Here is a 19,137-nt window from a genome sequence, read left to right on the forward strand (position 1 = left end):
TATTTTCTGTACTCTTATTATTGATTTTCCAACTTTTCTCTCATTAAACTACTCAAATCTCATTAATCAGGAGGTTTACTTCTAAAGACTCAATGGCTGGACGCTCCTAACATGACTAGCTTAGCCTTTAATATAATACCGTTTCTCTTCTCTCAAAATAAGATTAATAAAAGATTCTAACTTTATACATTATGAGATTGAAAGATCTACAAGAGTCAAAGTTGTTTGATCTTGAATAATTACTGTCGTTCTCTTCTGGTTGAAGCAGAATCTCTCTCTATTTCCTAGATAGATGTTGAAACTTTCCATGCTCATTGGATTTGGTTGCTTACAACTCCTACTTTATGCTGGTAACCAATTCAAAATGACCTCTTGCAGCTAAGGGGAAAAAGAAATTAAAGTGACAAATCTTTTAAGATATTGAAAAGTACAATTTGGCATGTGGTTAGATTGATTTCACATGGTGCAAGGATGTGCTGGCCATTCTTTTGTTAAATCTAAGAGGTCCTTTGTTTCAGAAGATAAAGTAAAATAATCCCCCACCACCACAACAAAAAATAATAATAATAATAGTGAAAAAGAAAAGAAAGGTAAAATGAAAAGGTTTAATTAGGGAGATCAAATTAAAAATAAATAAAATATAAAGGGAAAGATATTGCTTCAGAAATTTATGATTTCATTTATTTTTTTGATACAACCTAAGATCTTAAAGTTAGTGTGATTGGACATGTGGTGTGGAACAGATAAAAGTGGGACCAAATTATTTTCCAGTCATAAAATGTCAAAGAATTTAGTAAGAAAATTCAAAGTCAGAAAATGGAACAGTGCATGTGGTGGCTCCACCACTTGATCTGTATCTCAATTTGTGTGTCCTGAGTTTGAACTTTGAACCACTTATTATGGAACCAGGGAGAAAATGGAACTTCAGCATTGGAGAGATAAGTCAGGGATGAGATTATAGGAATTTAGAGACTTGGGGGACCATGACTAAATTGAGTGAGTTTTCGGAGAATCCTTCGGGATATAATGAGTAATATTATACATTATATTGTTAGGTTGTTTATACAGTGAGATGAGATGAAATGATTTTAAATGAAAGTTAAATAAATATTGTTAGAATATATTTTTTTAATATTATTATTATTTTAAAATTTAAAAAATTAAATTTTTTATTATATTTTATGTAAGAATTTAAAAAATTTATAATGATAAGAAGAGATGGGTTGAACATATTTCTCAATCCAAGCTAACTATAAATATGGTTTTAATAAGAAAACATTACTTCTATTCAATTAATATTTTTCAATTTTAAGATCCATTGAAATTATAATTTTGAGAAATAATATTTGTAATTGTAGTTGTGCAAGTAACGTGCAATCTCTTTGAAAAAAGAGAATTAATACGTAACTCACACGAAAAAAAATTAACTTTTTAATCATGGACTCCACTCATTTTCAAAATGATTTTGTGACGTTTACACATTCTATAACTGTATGTAACATTACTCTATAATTTTATCACGCATAATCTAGTAGTTCTCCAACGACTGTGTTAAATGGATTTTTGCGGCATTCACTCTCCATTTATTATGTAGACATTTAAACTAATAATCTTGCTTTTAACGAAAATGGAATGAACCCTTGTTTTTAGAAGACAAGTCCTCGATTTACGTAAAAATATTTTATAAAAATAATTTTGATAAGAAAAATGATATTCTAACCAAGAATATCTTCGAAAAATAAATTAAAAAAATGTTTTTTTAATGATTAAAGAAAGATTTTTTTAATAAATTTGTGATTTTTTTAAATGATTAAGAGTTCAAAAAAAAAAAAATGTTTGAAAAACAAATTTGGACATTCGGTGACTTTTTTTTTGTAGTATTGGACGGTGGGTATAGCATCACCTAATTTATAATATTTATATATATTTTATGAAAAATAACTTTACATATATTACAATAAATTATATCGTAAATTATATCTACTTATAATTTCTAAGTTGAGGTTGCTCTTCTCTACTCCCCCTTTATTCTTCTCCTCCTCCTCCTATTCTCTCCTCTTTATGTTCATGGTGCTTTGTAATTGTTTTTTGCACTTTTCTTCTCTACTAGGTTAGAAAATTTCTCAACCACTGTCTTTTGACCACAGATACTCTACATGCACCACACCACCACATTCCTTAGAGGCTTATTTATAAGAAGGGTTAAGAAATGTCAACATTGGATTAGTGTATGAGTCCCATGCATCGTCGTTATTATGAGAATTCAATCTCTATACCCATAATACCAACAAATTTTTTATCATCAAAACCTTCAAAATGCGTCTGATTCCAATTCATTCTTACTGGTGCATGGGTCCCACACGCCTGTACCAATCCTCATACAGTAAAAGTGGAGTTTTATTATAAAAAAATTTTGCTATATGCAAGTACGATTGCGTACTAATTTATAAATTAATACTGATTTATTCGTACATTAGAATAGTCGATTGCAATATCTTTCTACTAATTGTGTCTTAATGCCACAATCAATTGATGTATTTGTTGGATCAAATTAAATTGCTTTTTGCAGTCTCTTCCTTGGCTTTAAGGCAAGGAACATGGGCTTCAATCTATGGTTCGTTGACTATTTCTTTATTACTTTACCCCCATTTCCCCTCGAGCACTGCATACTGCAGTTACTTGTAAAGAAATTTTTGTACATCCCATCCCAGCTCATTCTTTTATGAGTAGTGCTCGTTTAAGACATTTATATTCCACATTGCTTATATATAATTTGATTTTGAAAATAAATTTTAAATTTTATAAATAAAATCTTATTATTTAAGTGGTGAATCTCCTTTTATACATATCTTTAATTTAATTTAATTTAATTTAAGCCAGTTTAGATATCCATCTAAGCTGTACTTTATCTTTCATCTGCCTATCCAAACAGTTCAAAAGAAATTCTTATCTCATTTCTGATTTTTCAACTAACGCTACAATAATGTTATAGTAATGCTAACTATCACATTTTTTTTTTAATATATAATTATCTATTAGAATTTTTTTATTTTATTGTAATATATAATTAGAAAAATATTTCGAATTTTATAAAATATAGTATAATAAATAGGTCTAATATAAAAATATATTTTGGGAAATTCAAAATATTTATGAGTTTTTAAATTAATAATAGATATTACTTATTTTTAATATATTCATAATATTTTCTACCTAATAATTAAAAATATTTTTCAATAATAAGTGGGACCCACCTTTTATCAAATTTCAAAAAAATTAAAACAATCTTATCTCATTATCTAAATACATACTTTTTTACAAATTATATCATCTCATCTTAATTTAAAAATTTTATTGCTATTTAAAAATGTTTTATTTTATTTAAACTCATAATTAAATGATGTCTTAATATTTTTTTGTTAAAAATAAAAAGATTTGGAAATGTAAAGGGGACGCACAAGAAAAAAAGGGACCCCAAAAGGATTCCACACGCGACACGCACTCATTACGTGTCGAGAGAAGCTCTCCGTATGTATGTATGCATGCATTGGGCCCCACCCCTAACCATAATACCAGTGCCATTCTCTCTCACCTTTATTTCTTCCTTTCTTTACCTTCTCTACAACACGAATTCAATGTGGTTTGGTTCGGTGAGGGTTATCAAACGTCTCTCCCTTTGCTTTTTACCACTCTTTCACGCGCCCTCAACTTGTTTCTCTTCGACCTCCTCTTCCTATTTACTTCTACATTGCCTTTTTATTTTTTATTTTTAAAAAAATTATTTTTTTTAAAACTTATTCTTGTTTATTTAATACAATTTTTTTAAAAATTATTTCCCATTTTTGCAATCTGAAGACGTGGCAGTCTCTCAGGCCAGATGGAACGGAATAGCGTTACAGAAGGGTGATAGACCAAAAGAACGTAAAAACGTATCCGAAATTTGGAAGGGCAGAGAAGATGATCATTTCTGGCCCCACTTCCTTTTGTCTCTTCAGCCCACCAACCAATGCTCACCACAGCACCTCACGTTGCACCACATCATCTCCCGTGGGACCAACACGTCTCACTCTCTAAGTAGCTTAATTCCCAAACTACCCCTCATTACCACACTGTTTGTTTGTTTAACCGTGATTAGCACAGATTATTTAATGTTTTTATTTTCGGGATCAGGTTGTTAATTGGCTTAGAAGTTGCAGCTTAAAAAGGCCTGGACTTTAGAATCTAGATGTCATCTGGACATTTACCCATATAGTAAAGCTTGGTGGGTAGTGGCTATAAAAAAGGGCGGTGCATTTCTAATCTTCTTCCTTGTTTTCTCAGAGGTATCTTCTTCTTCTTTTAGAGAGAGAGAAAGAGAGAGTGAGAGAGAAGAGAGATGGGGAATTGTCAAGCCATTGACGCAGCAACATTAGTGGTACAACATCCAAGTGGGAAAGTGGACAAATATTATTGGCCTGTGAGTGCTAATGAGATCATGAAGATGAATCCTGGCCACTATGTTGCTCTTCTCATCTCCACCACCTTATGCCCTTCTAATAATGACAAGGAAGAATGCCAGGTTAAGAATAATGACAGCAACCACAACAGCAAAAACCAGCAGGTTCGTTTGACTAGGATTAAGCTTCTCCGGCCGACAGACACTCTTGTTCTTGGCCAAGTTTATAGACTCATCACCACTCAAGGTTTGTCTTAATTTTCTTTTTCTTTTTCTTTTTTATTTGTTGGGGGAGAGAGTTTTGAGGTATGTGCTTAGTTTAGTGCTTAATCCGAGATGGAAATCCAATTTGCCTTGTGGGTTTCAGAGGTCATGAAAGGTTTGCGGGCAAAGAAGCAAGCAAAGATGAAGAAAAACTATTCAGAATCAGCAGAGAAGCCAGAGAGGGTGGTGAAAGAGAAGCCGGATTCTCGAACAGTCACAGCAGCATCTAGAACATCTGAACTGGAGAAGGACAACCATGTAAAACTTCATTAAACAGTATTTTTTTTTTTTTTTTCCAGAATAATTTCTGTACAATTTTTGTTTAGTTTTTTTAGATTTTATTTTTCCCTTTTAAAGACAAGTTGAAGCAGAGATACCTGATCAGATCCTTCGAGTCAGCTTTGGTCCTGATTGTTAAGTATCTTAACTTATTTTATGGTTTAATTAAAGTTCTTGAGCACAATGTCACCCAGACAACTTACATTAAACTAATCATATTATATTTACTGATTAAATTAAAAGATTAGGAACTCTTGGAACTGGATGAGCATATAATATGATATGCTTGTGCTCCCTTACAGAGGCTAGCTAGATGATTATTGGCTATAATTCCTAAATTTGTTCATTAATTATTGTGAGTAAACATCAGGTGACAACACATGAGAGACAACGATCGAGGACAGCAGTATCAAATACCTCTGCAACAGCCAGGCCAAGAACATGGCAACCATCTTTACAAAGCATCTCAGAGGCTGCAAGTTGACCATGCTTTTAACAAGTTGTTAAGGAGAGAAGGGCAGTGGGGTTACTGCATGACATCTAAAACCTCTGACAAATAATTTTGGGGTATTCTGGGAGGCCAATTGTGATCTTGAGAGATCAAGGACTTCTTTTTCGAATTGCTGATCTGGGTAATGTAATGCATAGCTGTGTATAGCAAAGGGGCACATATCCAACATTAGTGTAATTGAGTGCTTTTCTGAAATGAGATTAGACTCCATTTTATATAGATAATTGCTCTAGTGGAACACTGGATATAATATATATATATATATATATATATATATATAAATTAAAGAAGGCCAGAATTTAAAGAAACCGTTTTTAGTTAGCCGAATCCACATGATGGTTAAACTAAAATCTTCCGAAGAGTAAAAGCAGCAGGGATTAAGCGTTGTTTCTGCTATGGTCTTTTTATATGTCATGTCTGGCTAACCATCTCCAGCATTTGGGCACCCATGCATCCTAAGAACAGAAAGCAGTTGAGTGACAAATAGTTTTAGAGTTGCCGAAAGGTCAGTTTTTCAATGCCAGTGTACGATGATTCTGATATATAGAATCAAGCGAAGAACAAATTACAGATAACCGATAATATGAGGACAAAAGTTCTAATCATTGCTTTGGAAGTCTTAACTGAATATAAATTAGAAACAGGACAGCTGAAAGCAACTGATTTTCACCAACTTCACTTCTCATTTATGACAAAATAGATTCCGTAGTTGTGTGCCTCAAAAGAATTATCAACAAAGTGTCCGTGTTTATCATGTATATTACAATTTGGCTGGGCGCGTGTGCGTGTGTCCTTTTAAAGTTGATCTTCTTCTATGAAGACGAAGTATAAATTCTAGGCATTTTAAAGTGATAAAAAATATATTACATACCCAATAGACCCTTTAAGCCTACCAGCCGAATGTCAGTAATAGTCACTCATTCTGGTTAATTACCAAGAAAAGGTAAAAGATTGGTATGGTCCTATACATGATACTCGCACATTTTCATTTTCATTCTCATGTTATCTCATAAACTATAATGCAAAGAAGATTAATTGCAGTAGTTTTTCTTCAAATGCTCATCCTCTTGAGTGCCTAGTCCAAAAAGGCAAAGGAAAAACAAGTTCTGCATGCGCACAACTCTCGGCAACATAACTAGAACACGCCAAGATACAAAAGATCTTTAGAAGAAGAAAACATCAGCATCTGACTTCAGAAGTTTCTTCCTTGGCAGAAACAGTAAGCTTTACGTAATACCTGCAATAATCATGACTGTCCATTTTTGACCTAGAGAGAGCCATCAAATTGACCTTTTTTTAGCGCACGAGAAGAAGCGAATCTTCGTCACTACCCTTTGCATGATTAATTTCTCTTTGGAGCCTAGAGCATGACACGCCAAATCTAGTAAAGCAAAAGATGGCCTTTTTTTTTTTTTCCTTTCTTTTCTTTACGACTTTCCTTTCTTTACACTTAAGAGATATTACTACAATTTGAGTAGGACAATTGAATCCAGCTTGCGTTTTTGTTTTGAGTTAGAATCCAGGTGCATTGCACTCCTTCAAATTCTGTAAAGTTCATAGAATTCCTTCCGTGCGGGCCATCAATTGCTAGCCTTTGTTTAGCAAATACATAGCATCATACAAAGAAATTTGGCTCGATTTTGAACAATCAAAGAAAATGCCATCAGATTCTTTAAGTTGTGGAGAAGCATCTTCTTTTGATAAAATTGTTTAAGTAAAAAAAATCTTAATACAGCGCAAAGAATAGCTCCTTTTTTCATCACAAACACTAACTTTTCAAATCCGCTTTGGTATGTAAATTGTCCCTACACAGCAGTTTGGATACGATCATATTGTTTGAAAGCAACTTTCTACTGCATGTGTTGCTGACAATGGAAGAAAGATAACAATCAATAGTCATCACAAAAGCATATTCCGTCCAAAAAGTTGCAGGGACTAGAACAATCTCTAACTATTAACTTTCACGTTTTATTTATTTTTTCCTGGGCAGCCATAACTTTAAACTTGGGAGATGGCTTTCAAAAGTTGAATGACAACCAGAGCACCAGTCCACGCGAACACACTCAGGCATTCTATTGAAACTTCTCAGACATTTCCATTTTCCCAGGTACAGCATAAATGGTAAGCACCTCATCGTGATGTGGAAAATTATTCGTGGAGGTGCAAGTCATTTGAAAGAAAATAAGATTCGCGTAAAAAAATTTACTTTTTTATACAATGAATTATATTTTTTTAAAGAGATTACGCCAGGCTTGCACATCCTAACCACTTCAACTGCAACTAGTAAAGACTCTTCAGCTCCATGTGTCTCTGAAATTGGAGGTCATGGAACTGAGAACAGAAGTATCGTAATCAGAGCTCGGGCAGATGACACTATGAAACATATCGTATCTTATCATGTTATTAGCGTAACTAGTACTTTTGTTATTGTAATCAACATATTCATTGTAATCTGATAAGATCATGTCTTGTACAGAACTCTAGGTATACAGACTTACAGTTACTGATACAATTTTGGTGGTAATCTTGACCAAAACACTTCTTCAATTTGTTTCTTCAGCCACAAACAAATCTGATCTAAACCCCTGAATGATTTCCATATACCGTTAATTATTGACCCCAATACAAAGTCCATCACGAAGGTGAATGTGTACTTCATTACTGGCCCACTTAACACTAGCATGCATTTGATGACAAGATGGATAGATTCTTCGGAGTTCTTGTGCTTGGAATAGGCATTATCATGAGGACCAACAACTTTGATCAATAAGATTCTTAGACTGATGGGGGTTGTTGGCGAAGAGGTTCCACTTAATTGAGAAAGATGGTTAAGGAAGGATGAGATGAGAGCGAGAGACAACTTGGGCATGACTTTGCTTGAGGTGACACAGTTTTAGGCCCTGCGTGTGGTCGTTGAACATGAAAGAGGCTCAAGTTTCCAAATGGAAATGGATCAAATGAAAAAGGTATGTAGCTATGGGCCTTCTGATCACAAGCATTTGTGGTCTAAGCAACTGTGATTCAAAGGGGAGATCGGTAAAGGGGACTGTGATTGAAGCACACATTTTTGTTGACGCTGCTCATCAGTGCGTTGATTGGATCGTTACGTCTTCTTAAACCATGATGTTATTGGCTATTCGCCATTAACAAGAGCCAAGTAATTTAAAATGCATGTACTTCTGCATAAAATTTGGATCCTTTCATTTTATTTTTTATTTTTTGGAACTTCCAAATTCAGCTTCATTGACTGCTTTTTCACTTCATAGCTTCCACTGTTGGAGTACAAGACTAGGATATCCCAGTTTCAAGAATGGTGCAGAAAATGTATTGGGTGTCCGTCATACCCATCAAAGACGACTTCGGAAAGAAAAATTCTAGTTACAACCCTCTCATAATTACTTGACGTGGCATCAAGTGATTGGCTTAAAACATAACAGTCTCTAATAATTAAATACCACATTGTTGTTGGGTTTTTGGAGTCTGGTTTATTGTTATGGCGGCTCGACTTGATGATCCGACTTGACAATAATTCGTTATGATTTTTGAGTAGATTTTCAAGGAGGCTTGGCACTGTTTTTGACTCAAGAAGGGCCAAGACAAAAAGTTCGTTTAACTTTCGGCTCGAGCAAACATCAAATAGAAAGTTTGCTCGAGTCTCAATTGACAGTAAGCTCGAGCGAAACACAAACAGAGAGTTCACTCAACAGTGGGCTCAAGTGAAGGCCAGAAAGAGAGTTCGATCAATATGCAGTCGACACTCCACTCGAGTAAATGTTGTAGAAAAGTAAAAATTAGGAATTACGTCGTGTAACATTTTAAATATGTTTATTTTATACAGTATGACTGTTTTGAACAATGAAAATCGCCTCAAAAAAGTACCTTGTGATTCCTCAATATAATAAAATCCTCTATAGCTCCGTAGATATAGGTACATTGTTGAATCATGTAAATCTATATCGTGTGATTGATTGTTTAATTATTGCTTCTTTACTTTTGCTTTATTGTCATCGATTTCGCAACAATCGTGGGATTGTGAGAGGATGGTTGTAAAAAGGATGATGGCTAGCATTACTTCTTTGAAAATCTGCACCAGTTTCAATTTAAAATAAGGATCAAAGCATTTAGCATCCAGCCATTTGGAAAACGGCTGAAATAGGTCAGATCAGGACTATAAGCACATTTTGTAAACATTAATATGCCAACATATCAAGCATTGATTTTCAGGAAGTTTGTGTTGTGCTCCTGTGTGCGTGAAAGATCATAAAGGGAAAAGCCCATCAGCGTTTTGCAGAGCAGTACCAAAGATAACAAACACAAAAATGCAGTCATTAGCAATGAGAAGAGACACTGTAGCTATAGAACGTGAAACCACATCAAGGTTCAATCAAAGATGGAAAACAGGAAAACTGGGCTTGCCACATTGTTTATTAAAAGAAATGAACACCAACTCTAATATATTATCCCTTTCAATCTCACACTCAAAATATCAGCAACATGCTCACTCTTCTACCAAATAAATATCTATACCGGATTAACAGTTATAAATACATATTTATATATAAAAAAACCAAAGATTCTCGTATGCAATAACAATTGCTTCCAACTCTTGCTGAGAAATCCACCATCCGAGTGATATCATATTATACCATGAAATTCTCATATTACTATTCTGACGCTGCATTTTCGGATACCACTTTTTCTTCTTGCGTATCTAGTGGGGGGAGTTTCTGACTGACCACTGTAACTTCTTCACGCCTGTCAAGTTGGCTGAAGTTGCCTTTCGCCTTGAATAGTTGGCTGTGGTGGTGCTTGCAATAGAGACGATGCTCGTGGGCTACATAGTTTGATGGGCTGATCACACAGCCTCCATGAGTGCACCTGAAACAAGCCTTATGGTATGCTGAACCATCAACTGCCACCTGAAAGAAAAGTGAGAAAAATGAAAAACGAGAAAGGTGTCAGGGTAATGCACCATCTCTCTCTCTCTCAGCAACTCAAAATGTGCTGAAATGGATGCCACCTTCTTCAAGCACCAACACAAAGCAATCATTTGGTCCCAGGCAGTACCTTCATTTTTATTAACCATATTGAGCATATGTGCAGTGCTTCATATATACACTTAAAATTTTCTTGAGCTGAGATTTTCCAAGACTACTGTGAGATTTTCCCTCCAGCAATCAGGGATTGTGATTAATGTACAACTTCTATACTTCACACGTCAATGATGTTCTTATGGATTCTCAGATTTAAAAATTTTCAAACAAGTTTATTCATACAATTTCACATCATGTACAAGTTTCAAATCTTTTTCTTAGTTTTTATACAGGCTATTGTTTTTCTTTTGTTTTTTTGTTTTTGTTTTTTTTTTGTCACAATGACCTAATGGTTTCTGGGACTCTGGTTATAGAGTAGCAGGTGCCACAATGTTATACTGCTTAAGTAAGTCTTGTTAAAATCCTTTAATTGACAAAAAAAATCCATCGGACTGGTTAAAAAGTAAGTAATAATGGATCTCTATAAACATCTGCCGTGCACAATGTAATGGTTAAATGAGAACATGAGAGGTATTTGACTCAGGAGAATAAACTCAAGTGCTGAGTAGACACCCAAAAATCTTACGACATTAACGAAATACATCACCTTATACAGGGCTCATAATTAGATATCGAATTGCCAAAATTTACCTTTTCAATTGGGTATACAGTTTTATTGCATGCAATGCACTTTTCTTTGGTTCCACCAAACAAACTTGAAACTCTGCTGTTAGTCTGGACCTGCACAGTTCCATCCCAGTAAAAGACAACTTAAGTATTAAGGCCTCAGTATCAGCTATACGGAGCATTTCCCTCCACTCAACTGGAATTTCTATGACTAGAAAAGTAAAATAAGCAAAATAAGGCTTCAGCTACCTGATTAGCAGATCTGTCAACTCTAACAGTTTTTGGGGTACCTATAGAAGGGAAAACAAAAAAGAACCTATGAATATGCTCATCAAGCAGAAGTGAATATGGATGCTGAATGACAGCCAATTACCTTCAAAACTTTTATCCAAGCTGCCAGTCATCTTAAACAGTTGATCAAAGTGAGGCTTGCAATATAAAACGCCCTCAAAGGAGGAATAATTACTTAACTGCAAAGATATTGAAGAAAATGAGATATAACAGCCAGGTAGAAACAGAAAAAAATGATTTCGATGTACTTTAAAACCTTTTAAGAAACAGTATAGACCAGAATTTCAAGACCTCTATATCATTAACAATAAAAAGTAAAGATAAAAAAATAAAGAGAAGTAAATAAGTGTGTATTGTGACCAATCAATGAAAAGCAGATAATGTAATGACCATCATCAAAATTTTGAGACAAACAGGTTAATAGTAATTAAATTTAAGATTAGATACAAAATACGCTCATCAGTGCTCCAGCTGTTGACCAGCTGAAAAGGTAGAAGAATCTGGAGAAGATTAAAGTGGTACTTATGTAATGATAGCAAAAATTCTAGAAGTTTAAGGACAGCAAAAGATGAAAAGGATAGGGTGTCAATGGCCCAAGGCATTGTCTAGTGGCTAGTTAGAAGCAACTCCTGCTTCTCTCAATCACGAGATAAGAAGGAAATTCCTAATTTCAATTTCCATTAATTGATGTAAACAGCTAAAAATGTTTTACACGATCCCTCTTTATTTGTACAAAAAGCCAATAATTGACCACCTAGATTCAAGGACTTCAATATTATGTAACAATTAATGTCATGAACTCAGAGTACCACTTTAAAAAAATTTTATGCCACAGTTAAATTTCAACTTACATGTCTGAAATGCAATTATTCAACAAAGAAATCTTGCGATATTGCCGGTGATTCTACTCTCAACAATTCATTTTTTCTGTTATTTTGGCTGTCATGGAAATCCAGTTATACAACAGATAATCACAATGTATCATCTTGATCCTTCCACAAATATCACAGTTGTCAGATCAGTACTTGATAATTAACAGATCAATGGTGGAGATGGCACATTGTGAAAGAAACCTTATGAGAATAGCTTAAGAGACCAAACCCAAGGCTGCCATCTTGGCTAATAAGCCTTTAGTCAGTCATGTTCTCTAAACAGGAAACTAACACAAATAAGGGAAAATAAAATTATTCTTTCAAATTGCCTAAAGCATGATTTCCTAGGGCTACTTCTCAACATTCTGACTAAGTTCTACTTTTCAAAAAACAAAAAAGGACAAAGTTCTCTGATTTTTTATATTATTCTGCAATTGCATCCAAAATTTTTAAGAAAAAAATCCCTATCCTCTTTACCTCTTATACTGGCAAGGATTATTCACATATTTGCAAGGATTATTTACATATTTCCGAGTACTTTTCAGGATTTCATAAATCCCAATTGATCCAAAACTCTACATCAAAGTACAGCTCAATTGGGCTCTTGATGCAACACAGACCTAGTGTCAGCTTCTTAAAGAACAAAATCGTGAATAAGTCAAGCCTTCGCTCAAAGAAACTATTGTTAAAAGGATCATTCCAACATTAAAAATTAGCCCAATGATCATCATGACTCATGAACCCATCATCGACCAAACAGAGTATGCAATCCATTATCATAATATTTATTTTCAATACTCCATATAAGCTCCCTGATCGTGATCTCCAAACAAAAACCAGATTAAAAAGATCCATAATCGAGTACAAAAGTGATAAAACAGAGACCTGGGAACATATATGATATTATGTGATGGGATCATGTAAATGAAGCCTAAGAGCTCTCTACAGACCATGAAACTCAATGTAAAGAAGTGTGCCCATGTGTCTATCTACTATAAAAAGTATATTTTTTGGGTTGTCACCTTAAGGGTACCCTTGCAGTGGTGGCATCTGAAGCAGGCCTTGTGGTACACCTTGTTATCAGTAGTAAGCTGTTCAACCAAGTATACTGTTTTCTCACATGCCTTGCACTTCTGGGTAGTCCCTGCAAATGTTGCCATCCCAAAAGATCTTTCACCCCCAGAACCGGAAATTAAAAACCCAAACCCAATAAAATGAACAACTACAGACACTTTCCTAGGGTGAAGACTTTTTCTCTCTCCCCAAACACACTTTCTCTATCCGTTTCAAACTCCCAAGTCTGAGATTCACAGCTCAGAGGTTGTCAGATAAACCAACCAACTAGCCAGAAACTGGTCTATGTTTAGACTTTAGGCAATATATAAATTGCCAGTGGTGCACACCAGGGACAGTTTGGTCTAAATAATGATGGCTTTGACTGACAACTAATGATGTTATTACGATATTACCCTCAAAGGAGATACGTGTATCGCTTACAGCTCAACCGTGAAATTCGTGCCTTCCTACGGCTAAAATAATGGCACAGAGATTCGAACATGTCGCGGTTTTTACGTGCCTGTAGTTTTATACAACTCTCCTGTGCCAGCGCGTGAGTTATTTCCACTGCCAAAAAATTGGATCCAGGAACCTTCCTTTTAGACCATCCATATTAGGCTATACATATATATATATATATATATGCAAAGTAAATTTTACATAATATTAACATAAATTTATCTATATTAAATTATACATCTTCAAATATTTATATAGTTATAAACAATACTTTTACATATTTGAAAATCTACTATCCACTCTCCAAAATATATTTTATTCATTCTTTTTCTCTGTTCCCACTCTCTTTCTACATATTTTACTTTTATATATTTCTCTAAATATTTTATTCATTCACTCTCTAAAAAATATTTTACTCAAATATTTTACATATTTGATAATCAAACCCTATTAAAAAAAAGTAAAAAAAAAATGATAATATTTTATTATTATTTTGTCTTAAATTTGTATAAACCAGTGTGAAAGTTTTGATTGTATGACAAATTGGATATTCAAAAGATGTGATTTTACATATACACATGTATAAACCAATGTAAATGCTCTTAAGACTATCCATTGCATATAAGCTAAGAACAAACTGTGAATTGAAGGTAATTTTGTGGTTGATTTTTTTGTCAAGTGGAGTGTGAAGGCTTAATTTTGGAGTGGTACAAAGAACATATGTTATTTAGTAATCTAAGAGTTTTCGTATAGATAAATTGAGTCTTCTTTACTTGCAACTTTCGTAAGGCTGTATCGGATAAGTTGTTCTTTTAATATTAAAAATTTTGATATTCTTTTTTACGTGCTTTTCTTGCTTGTATTCTTTTTTTGTGTTAAGTTCCTTTTCTTGTAATTTCTAACTTTCTACGGCATTGTATTAGGATGTTTCATGATGTTTTACATTTTAGTTTTTTTTTATGCTTGGGTTTTGATTTCTTATTTATCTGTAACTTCCAGGTATCTCATTGTAACCACGGTTTTATTTCACCACAAGTAAGTATAATTAATAAAATTGAGGTACCTTCCTCTTTTAAAAAAAAAAAGTTAAAGAAAAATTCTAAACATAACTCACACATCAAACACTATACTTTTTATTTTTATTTTTATTTTTATTTTATTTTTTATTTTTACTAAATGTTTAGTATATGAATAATGAGTAGAAAAATTCAATTAGTTTAAGAAGAATAAACCTAGAAACAATTTTAAAAATTAAAAAAGTGCAATGTATAGTATATAGAGATGATAAGTAGTAATGCCCAAAAGTTATATGACTTATTATAATATGTTAGATTGTAAAATTAGTTTATTATAAATAAAAATTAACGTATTATATTAAGTTATATCAATTTATAGATTTAATTTTATAAAATCTTTTACTATGATATTTCTCTAATTCAAATAAGAAATTAGATTTTAAATTTTATAAATACAATTTAATATTAAAGTCCGAATTAAAGTATTTTTATAGGGAGAACTCAAGTTTTTTATTTTTTTTATAAGACGACATTAATTGGCCTATTCGCACGAAGGTGCAGCGGGTGTCTTAAACGCGCTTAAGATATGGTGGAGAGTGGGGTGACGCAAATATACCTTTTAAAATAAATAAAAATAATAATATTTATAATTATAAATTATATAAATACTGTAAGTCTTTTAAAAAAAAAAGTAAATTAATATAAAATTTATATTATAAAAAATTAATTTTTTAATCATAAATTTTATTTTTTTAAACACTTACACAATATTTGTGGATTTTATAAATATATACGTAGGATTATTTATAAATAAATAAATATTAAAAGTGAAAAGCATTGGCATATATTCTTTGTTCGTTTTATTTAATGGGTCCCAGTTCTTGTGACGAAAAAGCTGTGTTTTGTGACCTTATTTATCATCATTATGATGATGAATTCACAATCTTTCTGACCTTATTTATTCGAATCTTTTTGTCATTATTATAACATTTCTGTGATCAGTTCGAGTCCATTCACTATGGACACCTCGACTCAATCATTTCTTTTCCAAACTTCAAAAAATCTAACAAATAAATATAATTATATTTTAAATTAAAATTATTTATAAAAATGTTCTTAATCTAAATTAAAGTTATGTAAATAATTATTAAAAGAGTTTAGATGTATCATTTTTATAATTAATATATGAAAATTAAACTTTATCAAGATATTGAAAATACCATTTTCTCTATTTAATTATAATTGAGATATATGAAAACTCGTATATATAATTATGATTCAATCTCGTTATTTTTTTCTGTAAATTTATTTTTAAAAAAATAAATATGCAGTATATAATAAATAAAATTATTCTTAAAAAAAAAAAATGGTAATCACAAGAGTTGTATTGAAGGAGCTTTCTCCAATTGATAGTAACATTTTCTGTGTTTTATATTATCTTTTAAGGTTCTCTGACTTTTTGGGCGAAAGATATAACTCTCAACCAATCATCTCCCACATTGAATTATTTCCTTTTCTCATAACCCCACAATTAATCAATCAATTTCAAAAGACAAAGAAGTGGTCATATTTAGTTGGGCAGTTGGGAGCCTTTTTGTATAATCTTAGACCTTGCCAAAAAGTAACATAACATTTTCTTCTTCATCCTCTTTTTTTTTTTTTTTTTTCCTAAGGGCATGCATATTTATATCAAGAGGGTGCTAGAAACATAAATAGATCATACAAATTAATATGTCATACTATCAATATATTACGTGTATTTTTTTTGTTCACTCTCTCTTGTCGAGCCTTCCTCACCCCTCAACAACGTTGCTGCCACACTCATCACCTTCCTCGCCCATCGCCCTTCACCCTCGCCTCCATCATCGTTGTTGCTACTGTCGCACCATCGCCATCACCTCTGTCTTGGTTGGGCTAAGGGGGCGGGAAGGGGTTGAGAAATGTAGAGGAAAATGGAGAAGAAATGAGAGGGAAAAAAAATTTGAGGTACAGGAAAGAGAGTAGAAAAAGAGAGAAAAAAATTTAATAAAAAAGACACATGGCGCACTGGTAGTGACCACATCAATGTATGGAATTCCTTTGTGGAATTCATTTGTATGTATATTATTTTCCTTATATCAATAAAGAAGCAAATTGGACACAAAAACAAAAGGATTAACTCCCACCCTTTTCCATTATTTCGAAATAAACCAAGAGGGAAATTACCTAAAAATGTTATTTTGATATATTTGTGGACAGTACTGGATCAGTTGTGTGTGGCAGGTTAGGCAGCAATGCACTTTACTACTTTCGGAGTGGTTGCTTAAAAGACCCACCTCCTCTTTTTCTTGATCCAGAGAATCTTATAGCAAGAGAAACTGACGGGAGTTCATGATCCATCTTGTAAAGCATTGTCCGGAAACATCAACTCTTCCTTTGAAAAGTTTTGAGTGGCTGTCACGTCGAGGGCTAAAAACAAATAAGGAAAACATCACTAAAATGGGTAAGTATATGGTGAGAAAGAGGGAAGATCCAATGGGATGGAAGGGGACTTTGGGTTTCTTTTGGGTGGGTTCTGCAGCTATTATAACGCTTTCAAGTTGCACTTATTTTATTTTCTGGTTAGCTATTAATGAAGTACGAATATTGTTATCCGATTAGCAAATAAAATAGCATGATGGGAAAAGAAATAAAAAATAATGAAAAAAGTAAGTAAACAAGTGTTGGGCAGCCTGTACTTGGGGGGCTCTTCTAATTACCAAACTTGTAAAATAAAAGGTTGAATCATTAGACCATGTGCTAAAATAACAGGGAATACTGTAATTTCCACCTCCTCCTTCCCAATATTTTTTTCAATTCACGCTCTAAATCATCAAATTTTGATAATTTATATCCTACCTATGTCAAAATTCGACTCTCATGATTATACCACATCTTATTTTAGTCAATCCTAATAATCAGATATTGATTGATTGTATACGTTTGGATGTTAAGCTAAATTAAGATGAATTGAGTTTTTTATTTTTTATTTTTTTTATAAATAGTAGTAAGTTGAAATAGTAAAATGAGTTTTGTATGGTCTACCTAATATGAGTTTATATATATTTGGATGTTTAGATAAATTTAAATATTTTTACAGAAAGTTGAAAAGATTGTGAGTCTTGCATGTAAAGAGGTGTTGAGTTGAAAATAATTGTGAGTCACAATTATAAAGAGGTATTGAGTTGAGTAATGTTTAGTAATTTAGGAGTTGTGTATTTAAATATTAGGTTAGGTTTAAATTTGAACTCAACTCAGATGAGTTGAGATGAGATAAGTCATTGTTCCAAACAAAGCATAAATTGTCAAAACTTAATAGTTTAATATGTAAAATGAAACTTTTCATAATTTAGAGCATTCACAATAGTTCATGTAAAATACAATTTTATGTAAGATATAAAGAGAATTGATCAAAAATCCCTTCTCATGGATTTTGTATTTTGATTTTTATTTTACAGTTTACAACACTAACCCTCTAGATGTAGAGAATATTGTTCACAATTCTAAAATATTTTAATTTATTTTCTCTTTCCTTTATTAGTATTTCATTTCAACCCCTATCTCTCATCTAGACGTTAATTGGCTGTTTGAAGGTGGTGAAGAAGAGAAAAACACTTGGATCAAAACCTTGTAACAGTGGTTTGGCATTTAAATTTGGATTAATATGAAATTCAACACAATTATATAATATTCTATATGGAGAAATATTGTAAATATTAAAAGATATGAAGATATTACAAATTTATTGATAGTTAGAGGAAATATTTGAAATAAATAAAAATATTAAAAAAGAATATTTAAATGATATAAAGAAAATATAGATAAACTAATATATGATCTATTCTAAAAATCAGTATGTAAAATAGAAAAAATAAATTTTGATGATATATTTTGAATGATAGAATGCTCTTATGATGCAAATTGATAAAAACATTGGTCGTTTTCCGAAGGGTCCAGAATTAGTAATCTTTGGCACAAGACAACCCACCGATCCATCGGTCAATAAAAAGGCAACCGAATACTCAAAATATTTATTCACTGCATTGAAATTCTCCTCCACCCAATCAAATAAAGGGGGCCTCTCCTAGTACTAGTATCTGTATTAAAAGGTTTCTAATTAATTATCCACCACCGAGACTAACGTTACCTTGGCTTGAACACTTCCCTGATTGGGTCCATGGAAAATAAGTACTTCAGAGTTGTTACGCTTTCATCAAACACTTCCGCTGGCAGCCCTTGCTTGTTTGCGAGCTTCTGCCCGCATTACCGCTTTAAC

At 32.7% G+C, this 19,137-nt stretch overlaps 2 protein-coding genes across 3 annotated transcripts; one reads left to right on the forward strand and one right to left on the reverse strand.

Annotated features, from left to right (window-relative positions):
- The first annotated feature begins 4,236 nt into the window (after positions 1 to 4,236).
- LOC122282995 lies at positions 4,237 to 5,708 on the forward strand. Of its 2 annotated transcripts, XM_043095108.1 has the most exons (4): positions 4,237 to 4,682; positions 4,803 to 4,957; positions 5,057 to 5,112; positions 5,349 to 5,708. In XM_043095108.1, exons 1-3 carry the CDS (start codon positions 4,376 to 4,378, stop codon positions 5,063 to 5,065), a joined length of 471 nt encoding a protein of 156 aa, XP_042951042.1. In that variant the 5' UTR covers positions 4,237 to 4,375; the 3' UTR covers positions 5,066 to 5,112; positions 5,349 to 5,708. The 2 variants fall into 2 exon arrangements, with proteins under 2 accessions (XP_042951042.1, XP_042951041.1); XM_043095107.1 differs by lacking the exon at positions 5,057 to 5,112 and having other exon boundaries at positions 4,243 to 4,682.
- Positions 5,709 to 9,880: 4,172 nt separating this feature from the next.
- On the reverse strand, positions 9,881 to 13,681 carry LOC122282996 (LIM domain-containing protein WLIM1-like). Its single transcript, XM_043095109.1, has 5 exons — positions 13,335 to 13,681; positions 11,523 to 11,619; positions 11,399 to 11,439; positions 11,174 to 11,263; positions 9,881 to 10,408 (listed from the first exon to the last, which is right to left on the reverse strand). Exons 1-5 carry the CDS (start codon positions 13,470 to 13,472, stop codon positions 10,154 to 10,156), a joined length of 621 nt encoding a protein of 206 aa, XP_042951043.1. The 5' UTR covers positions 13,473 to 13,681; the 3' UTR covers positions 9,881 to 10,153.
- Between the last annotated feature and the right edge of the window lie 5,456 nt (positions 13,682 to 19,137).

The sequence above is a fragment of the Carya illinoinensis genome, chromosome 11 (genome assembly GCF_018687715.1).
Source record: "Carya illinoinensis cultivar Pawnee chromosome 11, C.illinoinensisPawnee_v1, whole genome shotgun sequence".
Taxonomy (NCBI): Eukaryota; Viridiplantae; Streptophyta; class Magnoliopsida; order Fagales; family Juglandaceae; genus Carya; species Carya illinoinensis.

Coding starts and splice junctions, on each gene's coding strand:
- LOC122282995 (XM_043095107.1), top strand. CDS start 4,376: ATGGGGAATTGTCAAGCCATTGACGCAGCAACATTAGTGGTACAACAT. Junction 4,683..4,802: donor TAGACTCATCACCACTCAAG/GTTTGTCTTAAT, acceptor TGTGGGTTTCAG/AGGTCATGAAAGGTTTGCGG. Junction 4,958..5,348: donor AACTGGAGAAGGACAACCAT/GTAAAACTTCAT, acceptor AGTAAACATCAG/GTGACAACACATGAGAGACA.
- LOC122282996 (XM_043095109.1), bottom strand. CDS start 13,472: ATGGCAACATTTGCAGGGACTACCCAGAAGTGCAAGGCATGTGAGAAA. Junction 11,440..11,522: donor CTTGGATAAAAGTTTTGAAG/GTAATTGGCTGT, acceptor TCCCTTCTATAG/GTACCCCAAAAACTGTTAGA. Junction 11,264..11,398: donor TTGACAGATCTGCTAATCAG/GTAGCTGAAGCC, acceptor GGAACTGTGCAG/GTCCAGACTAACAGCAGAGT.